The sequence below is a fragment of the Phocoena phocoena genome, chromosome 6 (assembly GCF_963924675.1).
Source record: "Phocoena phocoena chromosome 6, mPhoPho1.1, whole genome shotgun sequence".
Classification (NCBI taxonomy): Eukaryota; Metazoa; Chordata; class Mammalia; order Artiodactyla; family Phocoenidae; genus Phocoena; species Phocoena phocoena.
The window spans coordinates 32625524-32648980 of NC_089224.1; the positions used below are offsets into that span (position 1 = coordinate 32625524).

The 23457-nt window shown below is 42.6% G+C and overlaps 1 protein-coding gene across 7 annotated transcripts in view; it reads right to left on the bottom strand.

The window, feature by feature from the left end:
• The window catches only part of NTRK2 (neurotrophic receptor tyrosine kinase 2), a 388046-nt gene that overhangs the window by 363154 nt on the left and 1435 nt on the right, over positions 1 to 23457 (bottom strand). For 5 of the 7 annotated variants that reach the window (XM_065879081.1, XM_065879080.1, XM_065879079.1 and 2 more), the window contains exon 1: positions 22417 to 22628. In XM_065879081.1, coding sequence (XP_065735153.1) covers positions 22417 to 22628 — 212 coding nt within the window. Of the gene's footprint in view, positions 1 to 22416; positions 22991 to 23457 lie in introns of those variants that run through there. The other 2 variants (XM_065879085.1, XM_065879084.1) reach the window with 1 other exon arrangement.

Consider the following 23457-nt stretch of genomic DNA (forward strand, 5'->3'; position numbering starts at 1 on the left):
CAGAACCTGAATTCCAGCACCAGCCTACTAGCACAGGCTGGTTAGCTGTAGCACTTCCATCTTCTTTTTGGCCACGGGAATAGAAGTAGCCCCAGTAATTTCCTTTTAGAGAGTGCTGTGTGCCAGGCACTGACATACCCAGGGGGTGTCTCCCTTAATCCGACAAAGCTACCAGGAGAGCACTATGATTGCTTCCACTTTTTGGAAGAGGTAACTGAGGCCCAACCTTGCTAGGTCATATCCCCAGGATTACATAACTGCCAAAACAGGATTTGAACCCAAATCTACCTGCCTCTGAATTCTGAGCTCATACCCACTCTACCGCCCCACCAGGACCATGGACTTATGAGTCCTGCACCTACAATGAAGAATACTTTCTAACATTTCTGCAAAATGCATCCTGACAAATAATCACAGCCTGAAAACAATAGTCAATGAAAAGGAATGAGGACATTTTACAGGTTGCTCTCTTGTGTTATACCTACAGAGGTAACAGGAAATAAATAAAATATCTTCTCAGATCCTTACACAATGCCAAGCTCTGAGAACTGCAGCTCCCCACAATGCCAAGCTCTGAGAACCGCAGCTTCCTAGAATAGCCTAAATTCCTTGGGAACTTAAGAATTCAAGTGCCTGTGGAGAGGGTGTGGACAAAACGGAACCCTCCTACACTGTTGGGGAAAATGTAAATTGGTGCAGCCACTATGGAAAAGGGTATGGAGGTTCCTTAAAAAACTAAAAATACAGCTCCCATATGATCCTGCAATCCCACTTCTGGGCATACATCCAGAAAAGACAAAAGATCTAATTCCGAAAGATACATGCACCCCAATGTTCATAGTGGCACTATTTACAACAGCCAAGACATGGAAACAACCTAAGTGTCCATCGACAGATGAATGGATAAAGAAGATGTTTTATAATACAAATGATGTATTGTACATACAAAACAGAAACAGACTCATAGACACAGAAGACAAACTTATGGTTACCAAAAGGGAATGGGGGGAGGGATAAATTGGGAGTAGGGGATTAACAGATACACACTACCATATATAAAATAGATAAACAACAGGAATTTGCTGTATAGCACAGGGAACTATACTCAATATCTTGTAAGAAACTATAATGGAAAAGAATCGGAAAAAAAGAATATACGTATATACATACATATATATATATATATAACCAAATCACTTTGCTGTACATCTGAAACAAAATATTGTAAATCAACTATACTTCAATTAAAAAAAAAAAAAGAATTCAAGTGCCTGGAAAATAATAAGCGGTGTAAAGTGAGGGATAAACACACTCCACTAGCTTACCTCTTCCCAGTTATGTGACCTTGGGCAAGTCCCTACACCTCGGTTTCCTCGTCTTAAAATGGGGTAGGAACAGTACCTGCCTCAGGGAGTTGCTGGAACAATAAGAGAACTGCCCTAGCCCGTATGAGGACCACAGTCACTGTTGATTATTAACAGCAAGCAGCAGACTGGGGTTCAGGGACTGGCTTGGTCACTAACTAGCTGGTGAACTGAATCTCAGCCTGCCTCCAGGGCCCACGGGCATGGAACAGGAAACCTGGCCTGGAGAATGTCTCAGTTCCCATCAGCACTCAAATTATAAGAAAACTTCTGCAACATATTATGAAGAAAAAATTACACACTGAGTTTCTCTCTGAGTATTTATATAGCATCTTTCTCATCCACCTCTCTCAATGAGGTGGTGCCCAAAAAGAAACACTGCAATTTGTGACCAGAAAAATTAACTATGAAAAAACCCTTACAGTTGGCTTTCTACCTAAAACGTATCAGTCTCCAGCAGAAAAAATGTAAGTTTAATTTGACTTAACTAAATAATAGCCTCCATGAAAATTTAGGATTTGACCCCAGCCTACAAATAATGTGACGTGTAAACCTTATACTGGAGGGTGAGCAGGGTGTCAATATATTTAAAATTAATAAATTTTCTTTTTAGCTGCTAACTTTTCAAAATGGGAAGATTTCCCGCTTTAAAAATCTGAATTTCCACATTCTCTTAAGAAGCCAGAAGGTCCTCCAAACTGGACTAGCATTTCTTCCTGGCAACAGTCAGGGCGAGCTAAGTAACATTGCTCCTGGGGGTCTGCAACACATTTCCAGTTGGTCACATTCTGACTTCAGCTCTTTCACTGGCTCATAGAAAGATTTTTATGACACCTGATCTAATTCTTGCTTGTAATTTCCTCTGAGACTTCAATGCTCCGACCCTTCTCCTACATTGGTATGTCATCTGCACGCACAGAGATCCCTAACAGAGATCCCTAAATGAGTTTGCTCAGATAAAATGACACAAAGACCACAATAAAAATACCTCCTTTTCTTAAAGAAGTGGTCCAAGAATTTCATCTCCCGATGCTGTAATTATAAAACTCATACAATGCAGGATCTTAGTTGCCCATCCCCTCATACCCTTTACTGAGCCAGGCTTTGCTAGAAGCTGGACTGCAGATGATATGAAGTTGTCCCCTGTTCCAGAACCTTTAGAAGCTTCCTCTGTTTAGAAACAAACTGAAACTGACACAGACATAGCCAAGTATAATTTTATACTTGGTACAATGGTACAGAATCCCCAAGAGGAGCAAGGGATGTGTTTTTCCTGACAAAAAATTGTTTTCCTTCCCACTAATTTATTTAATATTTTACAATAGGTTTCAGATCTTTCGATAGATCATAGTAACTTGCCATAGCAAATGGAAAGACAATTAACTAAACGTGTACCATGGCATGGTTTCGCCATATCAGATGAAGAACCCAGGACAGAAATGGTCCTGATACAGCACTGCCATCAAGAAAGAGGCTTAAGTGATGTTTGAGCCAAAATTTTATTTTGGACAGGTGTACTCTAACATCAGTCAATATGAAACCACCAGAAATATGAGTCAGCTCACTGGGTCCCTCGGGGTACAGTCTGCAGCTAATTTATCCTGGCAGGCCCACAAGGGGCCATCCCTCTCAAGGCTGGGGGCACCCCGGGAGCCTGAGAGGGCTTTTCCTCTGGCTGGGAAGCCGTCTGGTCACACCTGCTCCTAACAGCTTCTAGGCTAAAACCATCTCTGCTGTGCTCTGTGGGTGGATCTCTGCCGTCTCAATCAAGCATCTGTCCACATTCCGAGGCAGTCATAGCGCTACTTCCCCAGGCAAGCCTGGATCTGCAGCCTGCTGGTACCCCCACATCTCATCTCGTCCGCAGACAGGGTGGCTTCCACCTGGATGGGCACACAAGCCAGGCTGCTTGGTCTTTGTAAAAGGATGTCAGCCCCACCATCTGCTTGTCTGGCTTCCAAAGAGAATGGATCTGGCTTTAACCAGGAACAGAAATTAACATATTCCAGCTCTGGTCAGAGGGGACAACTTCATATCATCTGCAGTCCAGCTTCTAGCAAAGCCTGGCTCAGCAAAGGGTATGAGGGGATGGGCAACTAAGATCCTGCATTGTATGAGTTTTATAATTACAGCATCGGGAGATGAAATTCTTGGACCACGTTAGCGTCCTTGCAGAATTGTCATCCTTGTCACTTCCCCCAACTTTCACTGACTTTCTCAGTAAGAAGAAAATGAAATCTACTTTCTGCATTTTTCATAAAAGCTGTGAATTACATCACTCATATTCTCTGCAAAAGAAACTCTTTTCAGAACAGAGTGCCAAACAAAGCTATGTTCCTGTGGAATTAGTAGGCATTCTCCTCCTTAATAATGAGCTTCTCTTTTCACTGCCAGGAAGTTGAGGACAAATGGTGTGCTCAATTACAGCAACTATGTCAACGGTCAGAGTTAGTTGGAGTTCTTGTCTCTTTTTTTTTTCTCACTCCTCCCTCTCATTTTTACCTTATTAACCTTATTGTGTAAAATAATTATCAGCAGTTATTCAAATACTAATGATAAATTGATTAACTGCGACATTTCTATACTCGTCCAATACAAATTATATGGCCATTACGATCAATATACTGGTATGATAGCATCATCTTACAGCTGTTTTCAAGAAATGAATTGGAAAACCATATTATCCACGATTTTTGTGTGTTTCAAAGTGAGTGTTTATAAAAAGTGAAATCTTGCAACTCCAATCGAACACAAAATTATCTTTTTTCCAAAAACGTTTTTTCCTCTTTTCCCATTATTTCAGGTCAGTCAACGTTTCGTTGATGAAAAGCGAAGAAAAACTTCCAATGATTAGCCCAGGACTTAAGAATTCTAAGAAGCATTCAAGTCAGCACAAATCACAGCAGAACACACTTTTGAAAGCTCTTGGCCTCCAATCGGGCCAAATCATTCCATAGCAAGAGAATTTTTGGAACTAATATTTCTGCTCCAACTTCAGGATAGATCAAGCATGGCACAGGGAAAAATGAGCATCAGGCATAATGTCAAGAAAAGAGAATGATTCAAGCAGTAAAATTTTAGGATCTCTTCGAAGGTCTATTTTGATTTTGACACAATTTCTCGGCCCACATGGATAGGCTGTGGGACTAAGGAGAGTGATAGCATGTGAGGAACAATTCCAAGTTCATCTTCACTGGTTTCCCTTCACGTGTTAACCTTTAGTCGCTTTTATAGAAGGTTAGAGATTATTTTCTTTGGAGTTAAACTACAAAGATATTGGTGGAAAGGGATCCCAGTCATAAGTGGTCATGTAAGGCCACAATAAAGGGAAGCTATTTTACAGAAAGGAAGTGTGAGTGCATCAAAAAGTCCTAAACAAATCTCTTATAAAAACTTTTAATTCAAGGGATATATCGTTGCTAGAAAAGACGTATATTTTGGAAGTACCTAGAGGAGTCAAATTCATGGAGATGGAAAGTAGAATGGTGGTTGCTAGCAGCTAGGGGGAGGGGAGTGGGTACAGAGTTTCAGTTTTGCAGATGAAAAGGGTTGTGGATTATTTGGATAGCTGTGCTGGTTGCACAATAATGTGAACGTACTTAGTGACACAAACTGTACATTTTTAATGGTTAAGATGGTAAATTCTGTTATGTACATTTTACCAGAGTTTTAAGACAAAGAAAAAAGGAAGATACATATTTTGTAAAGGCCTTGCAATTAAAAAGAGAGAAAGACAATGAAAAGAGAAAACGGAGTACAAATTGATAACCTCCAGAGTGCAGGGGAGCTGTTGTAAACAACCTAATAAATGAAATGGACCAGGACTGTTGAAGAAAACAGTTGCAGAACAAAGATCATGACCTGAGTCCCAGTGGCTAAATCTGACCCATCACTGCTCCGGTCAATATCCCAATCAGCTGAGCATGCCAAGATGAAAGTAACATGCAAACCAGGGAAAAGGCACCTAAGGAGAACCAACACCCTCTTACATCTATCCTCTTTAACCCCAGCGCCTGTCCAGTGCCACACTCAAGACAGATTCTTTTGCTTTTCTGTCCTCCCCAAGACCTACAGAGTCTACTCTCCTTCAAGACATAGTTGAGGATAACCAGACAATAAAAATAAAAATGAACAGTCGAACTCTAACTATGCGTTATGCACTGGTACAATTCTTTTACATGCATCGGCTCATTTTAACCTCACAGAAACCCCATGAGAAAGGTTCTATTATTGTCCACTTTTACAGATGGAGACACGGAGGGCTTTATAAACTAGTCCAAAGTAGCAGGGGCAGACCAGCTTCAGAGTAGGGCTCTTAAACCTCCAAGCCACCCAGCCTCATAACCTGTGTGATTCCCAGACACGAACTCCCAAAGAAAATGAAAACTTAATTTGTTGATCCACCTATGCATGGCAATGGACATATTCAGTGATTTTTCAATTTGGAAAAAAGTATATAATGAGAAAAGGAACTTTTTAGGCACAGTTTCCACAATCCTAGGATCCTCCTAGGGTGCCAGTAAAAAAATTATTCAGCCATAATGAGCTGAATAATTCTTAAAATAGTACATTCAGATCTAGAGCTTTCAGGGTCAATGATAGAATCTGTACAGGGAAGAGAGAAGGGTAGAAACAGGTAGCTCCTGATGTTTAACAAGCCCCATTAACTTCTGGGGACGGATCTATGCCTTGCTGGTCTGTGTCTGTGATATCACAAAGCTCGCTGTAACACAAGTCAGGGAAGGAATCCTGCACAGCTGTTCTTGGAAACATGGACGCCCATGCTTGAGAATTCCCCTGAAGAAGGTGAGGGTGCTGCAATGGAAGGAGCAGCCTGGGGAGCCTGGCCACCCCCCTGCATGCTCCTATGCAGAAGCCCTGCACTTCCTCTATTCCAGAGCATCATCATGGCTCAAAACCCCCATGATGCAGAGGTCAGATCCACAAGGCAGAGGCCCAGACGGCCTTGTCCCTGGTGCCCTTAACTCTGGATGATGGACCCAGGCATGTCAGAGGCCCTCACTCTGGTATTCCTCCAGCCAAGTTCCTCCACATGAGGCAATGGGATGCCCCCACCTGGAAATCACTCCTTCCCTTCTTGACCTAGTAGGATCTCAAAATTTCCTACCCAAAGACCCTAAGCCCATTCCCAGGGCCCACGCAGGCCTTTTCTGTGGGTATGTCCTCCTGTTATAGATATACATGCTCCTAGGCACAACTTTGCGTGCGTGTGTGTGTGTGTGTGTGTGTGTGTGTGTGTGTGTGTATGTGTGGGTGTGTTTGGGGTCGGGGGATCCAAGGCTGCTGTCTGTAGGGCTGTTGATGGAGTTCAAATGTGTAGGACAATGATCTGACTGGAGACCCTACAACAGACCATATAGATGAGAGAAGCTGGCCTAAGTCTTATCACCCAGGACCCAGAAAACCACCTGGTGGGAGGACATATTCACAGTATATTTGTTGGTTAACTAATTGACTAGATGAATGAATGAATAGATCAATCAAGCAATCAATCCATGCACGTATAAACAGTCAATTCCTGTCCTCCATTTCAGCTATCTGAGGGAAAAGATGACTTCGTCAAGAGAATGTCTATGGCACTCTGAACTGTACATGTATAGATATAAACTACAATGAAAGGAGAGTCATGACAGAGTGGACTCTAGGGTAGGCTGGGGTAAATAAAAGGCTCAGTAGTGCCTTCAAGGCTCCAGGCAATTAAGCTCCAGAAAACACTTTTTTATTTTGGTGAGAGAGCAATTCCCTGAAAAAATAAATGAGATGGCAAAGAAGTTAAACCCCAGAGGGCCACCTAGGCTTACCATGAGAGCCAACAACTCAACCAAAAATAAGACTTTTCTCATAAGAATTAAACATTATATGCTGGTTCCATAATACCCATTCCTTTTTAAGTTTAAATCTCAAAATACACATGGAGTCTAAACTATTTTCATTTGTATGCATATTATGAACATACTGCATTGTGTAAACATAAATAAATGGATGTTATTTATCTCAAAGGAAAATTATCTTTTTGGATTACTCAACACAATCTGTTCACCTATATACTTCCCCACTCTATTTTTAAAAGCCTTCCAATATCGTATGTCTATCAGTTGTTTTATCATCAGTTTCGCCAACAACTACTGAAATTTCTAAGACGCCTGATAATGTCAATTATTATAAATATAAAGGAAGTCCCATGAAACATTATAGGATCAGTCCAATGCAGCTTGATTGTAAAGGTGCAACAGTATATGCATCAGATGCTTCATTAAATTGGACTTGACACATTGTTTATACTCCTGATGTCTGCAGTTCTTTAAGAAAAATGAACAGCCTCTACCATCCATACTACAAGAAGGATAAATCACATCTGAGATCTCACACCAGAATTGCTTTTTTTTTTACCCTGTCCTGCTCGCCTGCACTTTATTTTTTTAACATCTTTATCGGAGTATTATTGCTTTACAATGATGTGTTAGTTTCTGCTGTATAACAAAATGAATCAGCTATACATAAACATATATCCCCATATCTCCTCCCTCCAGAATCGCTTTTTAAGTGAAGCACCATAAATGCAGTCACAGGGAAAACTGGAATTGATCCACTGGGATATGCATTATTAGCTATCACACAACAGAAAAGGCACAAATCTTCCCCATTAGACCCATTTGTTTGTTGGAGATCGGATGTTCCTGGAATGATTCTTCTTCCCTGGATTTACCTTGTTTTTGAGCTGGCCTGTTCTGCATCTCTCTTCATCTGCTTACATTCACCCTCCATCTCTTCCCTGTCTCTCCTTCCTGTTGGATACATAAAAGCTTCATCCTTTGCCTCATCAAAGCTTTGCCTTTCTTCCTTTCCAGCTATACTGTCTCTACGATGAATTGATTTCTTATTGTGTATGAACCAACATAGTGCTACTGAATTCCATAAAGGTTATTTATGTAAACAAACATCTTAACCTGATGACTTTATAAAAGTCATGTCTAGAAATTTACACTTTGACAGCCCAAAGAACAACCTATAAATACTCTCATTTGGAATTCTAAATGACAGATTTGTAGGGGAGGGGAATACACATGCATATACCCTTGTGTCTGTGTATAACATGGAGATCTAGAACACTGTGCTGGGGAACAGCAATAAACAAGATCCACATGGTCCCTGCCTAAATTCACGCAGTTTATATTCTAAGGGGGTGTAGAGACAGGTACTCAGGTGCGCATTTACCATACTAAGTGACCTATGGTGGGATTGGCAAACACTGGGTAGGGGGCTATAAGAACACACAGAAGAGACACATAGCCCAGAGGTGGAGAGGCAGAGGAAGTTAGCCGGAGGCAGAAGCCATGAAAATGGTGTTCCTGGCAGAGAGAACAGCCAGTGTGAAGCCTGGGAGACTAGAGCTCCATAGGGGAATTTAAAACTCAACGAGGCTGCATCATCATCGTATGAAAGATGGAGAGGCAAAAATTAGGCTAGAGAAATGGGTTTGAATTTGATGATGCAAGGCTTTTAAGACTTGTTAAGAAATTGTGAGTTTTTAATATATAAATATAATGTTACCCTAATTTAGAACCTCAATATCATGCGGGGGGAGCTAGGCAAGCAGTTCCTAAAATTCATATGGAAAAAATTATCATGCAAGAACACTCCTGAAAATTCTGAAGGTAATTGATGAGTAAGACTAATACTTCAGGTAGAAAAATTTATATATATGTATATGAAACTTTAGGAGATAAAAAGTTTAGTGCTAGCATGTAAACAGACAAACTGATTAACAGAAGAGGACAGATGTCAAAATAGGCCAAAATACAAAGATGATCTTCATACTTAATCAAACTGTTATTTTAAATTAGGGAAAGTTCGAATTATATAATCAATGGTGTCAAGAGACCTGATGGGCTGATTAGCTCTTGAAAAAATATAAAACAATTTTTTTTGCTACTTCACTTCTTATATTTTAAAACTCCAGATAGAGCAAAGCTTTAAATACAGAAGCATGAAACAGTAAAGGTAACAGAAGAAAATATAGGAGACTTATTTTAATCTCTTATAGAAGGGAAGACTCTTTTTAGCTACATTTACAATACAGAAGCCATACGGAAAAAATAAATTTTACTACAAAAACATTTAATTCTGCGTTACCGAAAAAAGAACTATAATCAACATCAGAAGACAAGCAAAACATTAGACAAAGCATAAATTTTTCTTATTGTTAAATAGATTTTAGGAATCAATTTTTTGAAAAGGTCACCAAACCAATAGAAAAAGCAAATGGGGGCTTCCCTGGCAGCGCAGTGGTTGAGAGTCCGCCTGCCGATGCAGGGGACACGGGTTTGTGCCCCGGCCCGGGAAGATCCCACATGCCGCAGAGCGGCTGGGCCCGTGAGCCATGGCCGCTGAGCCTGTGCGTCTGGAGCCTGTGCTCCGCAATGGGAGGGGCCACAGTAGTGTGGGGCCCGCGTAACGCCAAAAAAAAAAAAAAGAAAGAAAGAAAATGGTTAAGGGATACATAGTTCACAGGAAAAGAAATACAAATGGCTTACATGTATATAAAAAGATTTTTAACCTAGATCATAATTACAGAACTGTGAAATAAAACAATGATGAGATGCTACTTCCCAAGAATATGATTGACAAAGGTCAAGGGGTTTGATAACAAACAGTATTGGCTTGGCTGTAGAAAAAGAGGCGCTTCCAGTTTGGGTGGGAGAATAAAATGGTGTGATCTTTTTGCCAGACAACTTGGCAATATCTATCAAATCACAAATGTCTTGCAAATGTCCCTGCAATTCAAATTCTAGGAAAATCCTGCACGTGTGCAAGAACTTGAGCACAAGATTGTTCAACTGGAGGTGAGTTAAATAAAAACTATTCATTCAATGGGTAATGTGTGGCTGTGGGAAAAAAAAAAAAAGGTTTGAGTACATATGCGGATACAGAAACATTTTTAAGATATGCTGTTAAGTAAAAAAAACACCAAGATGTAGAACACTATAGCATGCCCCTCATTTGCATAAAAATTGTATATATATATACACATACTCACATACTCATGTTATGAGTAGACTATTTCTAGAAGCAGACACACAAACTAAAATCAAAGTTTCTACTGGAGAGAGAGGCTGAGGGATTAGCAGGTTGGAGACTAACTTCTCATGATACACTTCTTTATACTGCTCATATGTCTTATCACATTCAAATATTACTTTTTTAAAAATACTAATTACTAATAAAATTCCATACAATAAAGTTAATGCATTTCACAGAAAAAATGTGCAAAATCACTTTAAAGACTCAGAAAGGCTCCCAGGCTTGAGGAAGTCTTGGCTAAAGGCACTAACCTTTCTAAAGAAAGAATGTGTCAATCAGAATTGGTGCCTGGCAGTGAATGAAGGAGAGAGAAAGGAGTGTCGATCCAGGGGACACAGGTCTGGGCCAAAGTACTTCAAGTTCTGCATTCCCTTTTGTGAAGGCTCTCCCATTATGGAGATAGATGCCTCAGGCAAGCTTAGCTTAATGCCATTAACATTTTAAATGCAGAATTAAGTGCCCTTGCTCTAATTCCAAGATCACCAAGCAAGCTTCCAGTTATAATTTGTTCTCCATTATAGATCTGCTAGTGTAGAAAGCAACTGTTACGTTGATCTGTTTATTCGGGTCTATGTGATAGTTACATGCTTTGCTATATAGCGATATACTGACAATCTGGTTTGATTTGGTTTTGTTTTAACCTGGAAAAAAAAAATACCTTTGGACTTTATTTTAAGAGACACGGGGAGCCATGGGGCAATTAGAAGCAGTGACATAAGATAGCATTTTGGAAAGACCACTCTAGCGCAGTGTGGTATATGGGTAGAGAGGGGGCAAGACTGGAGACCAGGATGCCATGTAGGAAGCCGTTGCAGCATTGTAGGCAAAAATGACGGTGGAATGAATTAACTTTTTGGTTATGTAAGTACTTGTTTGATGTTCATTTCCCCTCCCAGACTGCAAGCTTGGTAAGGAGAAGAAATCAGGTCAGTCTTTCTTTCGACCAGATCCCAAGTACTTAGCATGACACAGAGCAGATCCCAGTTAATATCTGTTGGAAGGAAGAATAAACGAGAGAATGAATGTGGGCAGTAGAGATAAAAAGAATTGGACAAATTTAAGAAATATTTAGAGAAGTGAATTGGCAAAACTTGATAACTGAGTGAATACAGGGGATAAAGAGAGGAAGAAGCCAAGGTTCTGGACATGCAAAACCTTTTGACCAAGTGGGCAGTGGTGCCATCCATTAACATAGGGAACACTGGAGATGGTTTGGGGTGACCATGATGATTTAATTTGGAAATGTTGAGCGTGATGCACTATGACATATCCAGGAGCAATGTTCAGTAGGCAGACGACCCAAAGGTCATCCCTGATAGTTGATGGGGACGATTATTAGGACATAAACAGCATGCAGAAGGCAATGGAAGTCATAGGTGAGGATGACATATCCCAGGAAAAGAAGCAGCCCTAGGAACGAAGCCAAAGAGGCATCAACTTTTAGGAGAGAAGCAGAGAAAAGGAAGCCCTTAAGTAAGAAGACTCCCTAGCCAGAGGGATAGGAAGAAAATGGAAGGAGAGGGGACAGAGCTAAAGGAAAACTTTTCTAAGATGTAAGGGACCTGGTCCTGCTTAAATTCTGATGTTGACAAGAGAAAGAGACTGAAAATACAGATGAGAGAAGGATAGTCATCAACAGAGAAAAGTCTAAGGGGATGGGATCTGTAATAGAGGTGGAGAGATTAGTTTCAGCCAAAGGCGCTCCAGCCCTTCCCGTCTACTGGAAGAAAAAGGTTCGTTTCAGATACAGGCAGTTTGTTCAAATGGAATATAAGTGGATGAGGCCACAAGAACATCACAAATATTGACAGAGAAAGAATAACCAAACTCAGCTGGGTTACTGCCATCATAGGAAGTAGAAATGGGGATTGCTCACATCCAGTCTACATGTCTAGGGCTCCCACTATTAACAGTATAAAGTATGCACATTTGAAAAGCAGCACCCTTTGTGATTGGCCCCACGTCTGGCTGAAGCTGAAACAATCACCATATAAATGTGGGTTTTAGCCTCATATGCACTGACTGTCCTTATCATATTATATTAAAATTAGATCTGTCTCTCCCACTAGATATAAACTACTCAGGGGCTTCTTGCTTCCGTAAAGTACTTTATTTGTCTGTAGCATCACTAATGCCCTCAATAAACACTAGTTGAACTGAACTAATGTTTGCATGAAGTTTGAATTAGATGGCAGGCAGCCCAAATGACAATCGGGAAACATTCCAGCCAGAAGGAAAGGAAAAGTTGATGGGGGCAGGAAGATGAGATTTGATTTCAGTGCACATTCCTGCTTTGGGGGGTCATTGAAGATGGAGACTGGCAAAGAGGCAAGCCAGTAAGAGATCCCTCCGGAGCACCACCCACAGGAATGGACCAAGAGTAGGCTGAAAAGGTCAGGACACACCAGAGTGGCAGGTGTTCCGATCACATGTGAACATACGGATTAGCTGATGCAATTACCTAAAAGTGCAGGTAGAGAGTAGACGTTAAGAAAACTATCAAGAAAATGTTTGTTTCAATGAGTGGGAAACCTTAGGAGCACTGCCACCCAGGTTGGCAGGGAGCAGGTAACCTGCAAAGCCATCTGACCTGAGTTTAAGCCACCAGGAGGACTCGAGCAAGCTCTGGGCTGGCCCAGGGGAGGAGGCAAGGGCGAATTCCAGGACAGAAAAGGAAACACTGGTGCCCATGACTGACTGATTCAGAACCACAGAACCTTTCAGAAATTGGAGTCCATCTGAATCCCAACCTTCTGTTTCAGGATTAGGGGACTGGCTGGTGAGATTAAATGGCTCACCCAGGATCCCAGGTTCTGATGCTGTGAGAGTGTGGATATGAACCCCCACTCCCATCTCCCCATCCAGGTCCCCTTTAGTTACACCAGGTTCCTTTACGCTGCTGCCTCTCTGACTACATTAACCTTAGCAGGCCAGGTTCAGGTGGAGCCATGGTGATGACCCACAGGTCCTGTAACCCAAGATTTCTTCACAATCCACGAAAGGGGCTTTGCAGCCAAGCACCTGCCTGAGCGTGTGTGTGTGTCTGTGTCTGTGTCTGTGTGTGCGCATTGGGGGCAGCGGGGAGGGGGATAAGAAACATCACCAGAAACAGAGGAAGGAGACTGAAGGGTCACAGAGGGAGAAGGCCAAACCTAGACTGCAAGGACAACACGCCAGAAGCAAAATCCCCCGTGACACTCTGAGCTCAGGGTGACAGCAGAGGGGCTGTGAAGTAAAGCTGAAAGCAGACCAAAAAGGGTATGTGGTTGGTTGGGTTGTTTGGAGAGAGGTGCTTGTTTTTCTACCATGCCTTGCCAGAGAACTTAGTGGCCAGCGTGTCAAGCTCTGTGGCCCACCACTCCCCGGCCCCGGGAGTGAATGGTAAGTAAGCCCAGGCTCAAGAAGGGAAGCGAGCTGTCCCCACTGCGAGCCACAGTCAGAGAATTTGGGCCCAGACCCCTCTACCACCTCACAGCAGGGAACTCCAGGGCACATGAAGCAGAAACAACTTTTATGACAAAGATTAGAGTTTAGAAGAACCCACCTTTTAAAGTGCACCATATTTCAGAGGTCGAAAACCAAAATTTTAATGTCTTTTGGTTTAAATGACGCTATTGTAGAACTGTTCAAAAATACTTCACTGAAATAAAATTTTTGTTTCTGTTGAGGACTGATCAAAGAGCACAGACACATGGGTTTCTGAGTAGCCAGGTCGGCTAACGGACTCGCTGCTCTAAAGCTCACATATTTAACCTAGAGAAGACTTCCTGTCAGGTCCTCATCGAGAGAAATGCAGAATGATTAAAACAAAGTTTTAAAAAGTCTGGGTGGGGATGTAATGTACAGCATGGTGACTATAATCAACAAGACTGTACTATATATTTGAAACTTGCTAAGAGAGTAGATCTTCAAAATTCTCATCACACGAAAAAAAAATGTGCTAACTATGCGTGCTGATGGATGTTAACTAGATTTACTGTGGTGATCATTTTGCAAAATATGCAAATATTGAATCATTATGTTGCATGCCTAAAACTAATGTAGTATTGTAAGTCTATTATATCTCAATTTTTTTAAAGTCTGGATGGTTTAAGGAAGTAAATCCTAAATTGTTAGAAAAATTGTACAATTCAAGATAATTAAGTCGAAAGGACCACATCTAGTAGAGTTTTATACGTATATGTATATATTCATAGACACATGGTACACACATAAATAGAATTCTGGTGTGGGGGGTGTCTGTCTGTCCAAGAAATTATTGGGATATGAAGATTACAGGAAAGGGTGGGGTACTAGATAGCAATAGGTCATTCTTTGCAGTAAAAAAGGGAACTGTAAATGATGTGTGATTATTAAAATTTTTACCCTATACTAGAAGATGCCATATTCCCAAGGACATACAAATCATTTATTTTTTAATAGTATAACAGGTTACAAAGGAGGAGATGATGGTAGAAGGGAAAAGACATGGATGAAGCCTCAGTCCTCCTCCTTCCCGTTGCCATGCTGTTTAACTTGTGAACATTTGAATATCTACTCCTCCTAAAATTGCTTGTACTCTCAAGGCGAAATTTGGGCAGGTGGGGCTGAGCAGACAAAGCCCTAAGCGAGACACTGGGTAAAATTCTCTCCTGAATTATTCTCTGCTTGACCAGAGAGCCCTGGGCAAGCCAATCAACCTGACAGTCCCTCCGAGGCTGTCAGGACCTTCCCACCTACTTCAGAGCGAGGTTTTAAACCTAAATAAGCAGATGTCTGTCAAGTGCTTTCCAGGCCCCTTGGGGAGAAGCCCTGCATGAAACCAGAGGTATTGTGTATGTCTCAGAAGTGTGCTCATTAACTGGAAAAGCCTTAGTGCAGGCTGCGTACAGCATACAAAATGGTAGCAGAATGAATTCTGAACGTGAGTCCATACCCCTTAAGCTTGTTCACTGGCTCAGCCATCAATCTTGGGGCAGTGAGAAGTCAGGGGAAAAGAGAAGGCTGGAAATAATAGTACTCTCTGGCCACAGGGCTTCCATGGGAGCTAAGACAGACTTTGTACACAGGGCTGTGGGTTCCTCCACGTACATAACCACCCCGACTGTGGCAAGGACTCCAGGGCAACAGCCTCCATTCTGCTCTGTCTGCTCTGCCCTCCCTCCTATCCCAACCTACCAAGATGGTCCAGCAGGTGCAAGGTCAGCGTCCCTCACTGCAGCCAACTCATGAAGGCTTTTCTCTGTAGCCTGACTTTTGTGTATGCATTACTTTACAGAAGAGGAAGACTTAAAATTAAAACAAACAAACACACTCACAGTAAAGTAAACAAAAAAAAATGTATTTCTTCCCATGTAAAGATCAAGTCATTGCTTTGGGATCAGGAGCTCATGAACTTTTTAACTGCTTTGTCTCCAGTGGAGACGGGTTCACGTGGACGTAGCCAGACCAAGCTTGTCTGCACATCTCTGATGCTTCTCAGATGGTGAGCTGGAGTCAGGACCAGTCCAAGGACACAGAACAGAGGGGAGGCATCCTAAAGTGAGGACCTTGGCATTTCGGGATGCCAGGAGGAAGCTTCTAGGCCCCATGATGTCTTTAGTGCACCGTGGCCTTAAAAGCGACTCTCTTCACTGCCCCTTGTTCATGCAGAGGAGGTTGGAGCAAAGCATTTCTAAGGCCCCTTTTTTCCCGTGATCCTGATTTTAAGTGACCCTGTGACCTTGGTCTCATCAGCCCAGCACTAACATGCCACGAGTCTTCTGAGCAGCTCACATTTAAAAAGACATGGATGTACTCTGAAATAACCTATATGGGAAAAGAATCTTAAAAAATAAGTGGATATATGTATAACAGATTCACTTTTTTGTACACCTGAAACTAACACAACATTGTAAATCAACTATATTCTAATAAAAATAATCAAAAATAAAAATTTTTAACACCTTTATTGGAGTATAATTGCTTTACAATGTTGTGTTAGTTTCCGCTGTATAACAAAGTGAATCAGCTATACGTATACATATATCCCCATATCCCCTCCCTCTTGCGTCTCCCTCCTTCCCACCCTCCCTATCTCACCCCTCTAGGTGGTCACGAAGCACCGAGCTGATCTCCCTGTGCTATGTGGCTGCTTCCCACTAGCTATCTATTTTACATTTGGTAGTATATACATGTCCATGCTACTCTCTCACTTCACCCCAGCTTACAACTTCCCCCTCCCCGTGTCCTCAAGTCCATTCTCTACGTCTGCATATTTAAAAATAAAAATTTTTTAAAAGACATGGATGGCTTGGAGAATTCAGAGCAGATACTGAAAACATGCACATAGGACATGATGACACTACAAGTCCTCAGATTCTCTCACTGCTGGGCTCTGAGCACACAGCACCACTATTACTTGATAGCTGACGTATAAACTGCACTTTCTCCTGAACGAAAGCTTTGTGGAGCTTCAGAATCAGAGCATGGAATCCAAAGCCCTAGGTTTACATCTGACAAGCTCAGGCCCAGAGACATTAAGGAGCTGTTTCAAGATCAGGTAACTCCTGACTCAAGCTTTCTGTAACATACGGGGTTCTTTGGAAATATGTGAGCTTAGTACCTATGCATTATTTTTCTTCCCAGCTTTAGAACAAACACATGCATTCATTCACTCCTTCATCTCTGAGATGAATATTTATGACTTCCCAGTCCTCTGGACAGCCCAGAGAGCAAAGTGAGTGGTGAGAAGGCATCCTGATTATGTGGGAACTGGACACGGGGAGGGGGAAGGGTAAGCTGGGATGAAGTGAGAGAGTGGCATGGACATATATACACCACCAAATGTAAAATAGGTAGCTAGTGGGAAGCAGCCACATAGCACAGGGAGGTCAGCTCGGTGCTTTGTGACCACCTAGAGGGGTGGGATAGGGAGGGTGGGAGGGAGATGCAAGAAGGAGGAGATATGGGGATGTACGTATATGTATAGCTGATTCACTTTGTTATACAGCAGAAACTAACACACTGTTGTAAAGCAATTATACTCCAATAAAGATGTTAAAAAATAAAGAAATCAAATATGGAGCTAAAATTTTCAGGCCACTGCAGAGCTCAGATCTCTGCCACCTGGGTAGTGAGATTTGTGTTTTAAAGACTTAGACCAAATAGATTATGACAATGATCAATCAACTATTAATAACGCAAGGCTCAGGTTTTTTCTATCCCTTTCTTTCTCTCACACACATCAAACGAGAAAAACATCGCCCTGTCTAAATAACCACTCCCCCAAATCACCCAATTGATTTGTAAACACTAAGAAGAACCAAAACTCGGTATTGCTCTAAGGAGCAGCAGGTTCAATGCCACATTCTACCCCACAGCTTTTGAACCTATAAGAAGGTCTCTAGAGAAGTGGTAAAGTTAGTTGGAGGGATAATGTCAGGGTATGATATTCAGCAATGGCTTGATAATGTTTCTCTTCCTAACAGGCAAGATGAGCAATGAGTTAAAACAGGAGGCACTTGCTTGGTGCCAAAGGTTAAAAAAAAAAAAGGAAAGGAAAGAAGGAAGCAAGGGAGAAAAAAGAAAGAAAGAAAGAGAGAGAGAGAGAGACAGAGACAGAGACAGAGACAGAGAGAAAGAGAAAGAAAGAAAGAAAAGAAGAAAAAGAAACCTAAAACAGAAAAAGAAAAGAAATTCAATTCCCTTTCCCCAGCTAAATAAAAACTCTAGGTTTTATAGCCCTATGACCTAGAGATAGTCAAAGAAATCATACAGAATGTTCCTGAGGAGAAAGAGACCTCAACTCTCAGCTGCTCAGCCAACTTTTCGGCTTAGAAAATGTCTTTACAAGGGAATATTGAAAAAACACAAACAGAGGTTTATGGGATAGAAACAGTGAAAGATCTTAAACAGAACTAAACACAGTGCTGGAGAGCTATGACCACATCATCTCAACTTCCCATTACTTGCTTCTAATAGCATATAACCCAGGCTCTTCTCTTAACTCTAGTGCTCCGAATTCCCATAAGGAAATATCACTTTTCGGAGAAGAAAAAAAAATCAAACACATTTTCCTTTATGGTCAATGAGAGGTGATGGAAAGGGGGAGGTGGAAGAAAGTAGGGTCAGAAGAGGTCAGGGGATCTTTCAGTTGTTTTACCCAATGTAATAAAAACCTCCTCGATGTAGAGATAGAAGATATGAAACTAAGAAGATTTCAAATGGTTGTGCTGAGCTGAATTCTGTAAATACCTTCACCAGGAAGACAACATGCTTTCAACTCCAGCTTGCAAGTTGTATTGAATAATGAATGATGTAAATAAGACCACCTTATTTATTAATAAGTCCAGTGTGGCTTATGCAACCACACTCAAAACTTAGTCTGTGGTTCTTAAATGCATGTAAAGCACAATTCAAGGTTCTAGAAGCCCCAATGGAGGGGCTGAGAAGTAATATCAGAGTAATAAAATCCGATGCCTTTCACTGAATCCTTATAATGGATCCAGAAATTTTTTTAGTACAATTAATTGCCATGGAAAAGCTTACTAAGGTGAGAGAGCCAAAATCAATGGGTTAATGACATAACATTACAGCAGCTTAACCAAGCCAACAATAAATTCCATACAGAGGCTCTGGCAGCAGAAGCTACAAATTCTATTTATGTTGTACTAAGAGGAAAAATATTAGACTGGTCTCCAAGTATTAATCCCAAATCAGCAGATGTCACCAAGGAAAATTAGAAATAAAAGGTCATTGCTGGTCTTCATAAAATATGGGCAATATAAAAATGCCCTTTCACAACCATGTGAATATACTTGACACTTCTGATCCGGCAGACTTTATGTCATGTGTTTCTGACCACAATTTTTACAAATCCGTGACCTATTTTATATTTCAACCATACCTCTTACCACTAGGTGAGACAGAACTTGTCCTTTGCAAAGCATTTTGCCACATTCTGAGACTTAAAGGTCTGGTTACATAACTCCAACCACAGACTTTACTCTTGAATCCTATTTATACGTGACAACAGTATTGTTCGTAAATTTAACTTAGCACTGTTTTGGTGTAACCATCTCCAAATAACAGAAGCTGGCACATACTGGCAGTGTGATGTTAGGCAGCTGTGATGTGTATCTATAGACAGATGTAGATCGAGACAGGGGTCACGTTAGTGGGTAAAGAGTATGAGACAGACACTGTGAAGGGGAGATTTTTAATAAAATAGGTTCAAACAGTGACTGAAAACGAAATGTCAGCGTGGCTTAAAATATGCATATAGAATCAAAAAATAAAATCCTCTCCCTTAATTAGTCTATACATATATTTGTAAAATGTTCTACCACGGGCTGTCTCTGCACCTTAAAAGGCACAATGGTTGTGCTTTCCCCCCAAGATACAGATATTAAAAGATTTACTATTTTTAAATGATAGGGTAAACTGTTGTTTCAGCAAGTTCTAATCACGGTTTATTTCGTTACATCGGTCCTATTTTTAAAAGATAGAAACATATAATTTCAGCTAAACTCCATTAAACTAGAACTTTAACACAGGTTATTTTAGGAATACCATTGGGTCTAATAACAAAGTTAAAAAAAAAAGTGTAATTTGGTTCCAACTGCAGCTGGTATCCACTGGCCGAGAATTTAAAAGCTGTTTAAGCAAATATTAATATGTAAGAAAGACAGCACAGATGGTGTCATGTAAGGATGAGACAAGCCCTACCACTGATGTCACTTTGATATCAAAGCAGCAAAATTCAAAATAATTATACAAAGTGCATTCCAAACAAAGATTTCAATACATTCTACAGATAAAGACACTGGGACACAAACTGCCCAGGCTCAAATAAAGCTGAGGGGATGAGCGGACAAAAGTACTTTTTCTCAGAGTTCACCCCTATCAGCCTGACTCATGTTTCTAACCTAATTCTCCATCATGAACACTTAGCCTACACACCTCTCCGTTCTATCAGTCTCAGTGGATTTTCAAATCAAAAGAAGAAAATGAGTAGAAATTAGGAGTTATGATTAGCCATTATTAAATGAATAACTGTGACAAATGTTTTGGTAAATGTAAAAAAAAAAAAAAAAATTAAGCCTGAAAATAGGAACCTGCCATCAGACAAAAAAGCAACAACAACTGTGAGAACTAATACATGAAAGCTCTACTCAAGTCTGTTAATTTCATATATATCAGGCAGCTAAGACCACTAAGGCGTTAAGTAATATTTTTGAAATTTAAAGAGAGTTTTATTTTTCCTCCAATTATGGCCTTAAAAAGTACTAAAATGAAAAAAAAATAAGCCCTAGTTTTCCTCCTTCATTATGTATCTATCACCTAATACAGAATTTATAAACAATCACAAAAGAAAACAACATCGAACTGTACACAGACACTCCCCATGGCCTCAAAATAGTCTAAAGAGCTCTGAATTCCATATGGCTTCCTCCATCTGACTACTGACACCCCATCTCATGAAAAAGACACAGATCCTGACAGAGGGCCACGGACACTTTGACCAGCCTGGCACGCTTCCACCAGCCCAAGCCAGGGCCAGCGCAGTCGGGGCCGTACCCACCCTTCCTCTCCAGCCCTGCCTCTGCCCTCCTTGCCAAAACGATTGCCATCCGAGCATCCCAGAGCCAGCCTGACAGTTGGCTGCTCCCGGCACGTCTCAGCACTGCTGCGCCGGCACGTTTCTGCTCTGTTCTGTTGTCATTGCCTTCTGCCTGAGCCTTCTAACAGGAGCATCACCAGCAGAACAAACAACAGAGACTGGGAAGGTCCCTTACTTACATTAAAAAACAGGTTGTCTCGATCAACTACGTTGGCACAACCAGGGCGGGCGTTATCCGTGGGGGGGGGGGGGGGGGAATGCATGCGCACTCGCCAACCGGAAGGCCACAGCCCAAGCCCTACTTTCAGGGCTGCCTATCGTGGTGTCAAAGAGCCTCAAGAAAACCAGGAGAAACTTGGCCTTATAAGCCTCTATACGGATGAATAAAGTCTCATGTCAATGGAACATATAAAATGGCAAAGTCCCTGGGAGGTGAGGGGGGGCAGGGAATCTCTAATAGAGGGGACAGGGGCATGCTGGAGAAAGGACTGGTGAATTCCTACTTGGTAATGGATTTGTCACAAGGCATCAGAATAGGAGGACAGAAATACATAACTCTGCTTCTCCATTCGACCAGGACAAGCTCAAGCATTTCCAGGGACCTAGGGGTCCCAGGCTAAAGGTAGCATTCATCAGATTATTACACACTGCTTTATCATCCAACTTCGTCCTGGGGAACTATTCAATGGGCGATTAAGATTTATAATCCAAATGGTCTCAAAATTATATCTCTGGGAAGTCAAGTCCAAATTAAATCAGACCAGGCTTTTAGGCTTCCAACGATCACATTTTCTCTTTTGAGCCAGTGCATTTCAACTCTCAGAACTTCTCCTCTTACAGATCATTTTCAAGGCCATCTCTGGATGCAATCTCCTAAGCAAAATCTGATATAGAAAATGAAAAGGGAAATTGATGAACCCCAAACCTCAAAGAACGAAGCTAAGTGGGAGGACTCTAACTTCCTTCAACAGATTTTTCAAAAGTTAATTATTTTAACCTCCTTTCTCATAAATATGACTGGAACTTCTCCTAACACAATATACACAGAGCACCTTATGAAACAAAAATATCCAAAACTAAGTTATTGCATATGGAAAGCCTAAAGCACACCCAGCAGGGCTTTGAAATATAAAGTGCATAGGAATATAATATAGTAGACATTTGGAACATTTTAAATTGTCACACTTCTCGTGTCAGCAGCCCCAAGGCAGTGATACAGGTAACTGACAGATGGTCGAGCCCTGCACCTCTCACCTCTGACTTCTCCCCAGACTTGAAACAACACTCATGCCCAGGACGGACCCGCCTGGCCAGCCCCGGCCCTAGAGGCCAGGAGAGGAGGAAGGAGGGAAAGCACCAGCAACTCACATTTCGGTGATGTTCTCGGGGTCTGCACTGGTAGACTCCAGCCTCGGAAATGCCACGATGCCAGGAAAAGGGTCGCTGCACCAGATCCGAGAGGCGCTGCATTTGCAGGATGTGGGACAGGCAAGAGCGGCCCTCCAGAAGCCCACGATCAGCCAGCAGAAGCCCCAGAGCTGCGCCATGGCGGGCCCATGCCACCTCGTCCAGGACGACATTCCTAGCCACCAGTGCCAGCCCGAGTCAGACTGAGTACGTGTCCCTGCGCGGCACCGGTCGGCCTCCCCTGCCGGTGCTGGGTGGCCTTTGCCCCGCTCGCCGCTGTCTCCTCTTGGTGCTCGTATCAGGGGTGCAGAGCCGAGCGTGTCCGGGGCTGAGCGTGTCCTGGCGGACGGCACCGTTCACAGTGGCAGGGGCATCCCGGGCCTCCTCACAGGGGGCGCTACCGCCGCTCGGGGCTCCGCCGCGGCCGCCGCTGCATGGCCCGGCGAGCCGAGCACCGGCCCGCGGCGCTCCCGGGACGCTCTGGGGCCCAGGCTCCTGGCTAGACTCGCGCTGAGATCCGGGACGCACCTCGGGGCTGAGGACAAACAGATACGCGTAAGACTGAGCTGAAGACCCCATACACCACGAATTGGGGTACTCTCCCTCCGCGCTCGCGTCACCCCCACCCCGAGCCCAGCCGGGGACTGTGGATGGATGAGTGCCCAGCTCCGGCCCCAGGAATAAACTGGCTCCTCGATGGCACTGACGCCGCGGGGCCTCCGGTGTGCTCACTCTTTCCCTGAGCCTGAGGTTGCGGGAGGGGAAATAGGGCAAGGGTCCCCGCGACAGGATTCCATGACACGGACCAGGGGAAGGACCCTTTAAAGGGAGACGCGGAGACTGCCAGGGACGATGGTTCCGCGACGGGGCTCCCGAATGATGCTGCAGAATCCGCCACGGCCCCTGGGCGCAGGGGGCGCGGGCAGGTGGCGCGGCGCGTCCCACCTGGGGAGCCGCCGCGGCCGCCCCAGCGGGGGGACAGTGAGGGCCGAGACGACGGAG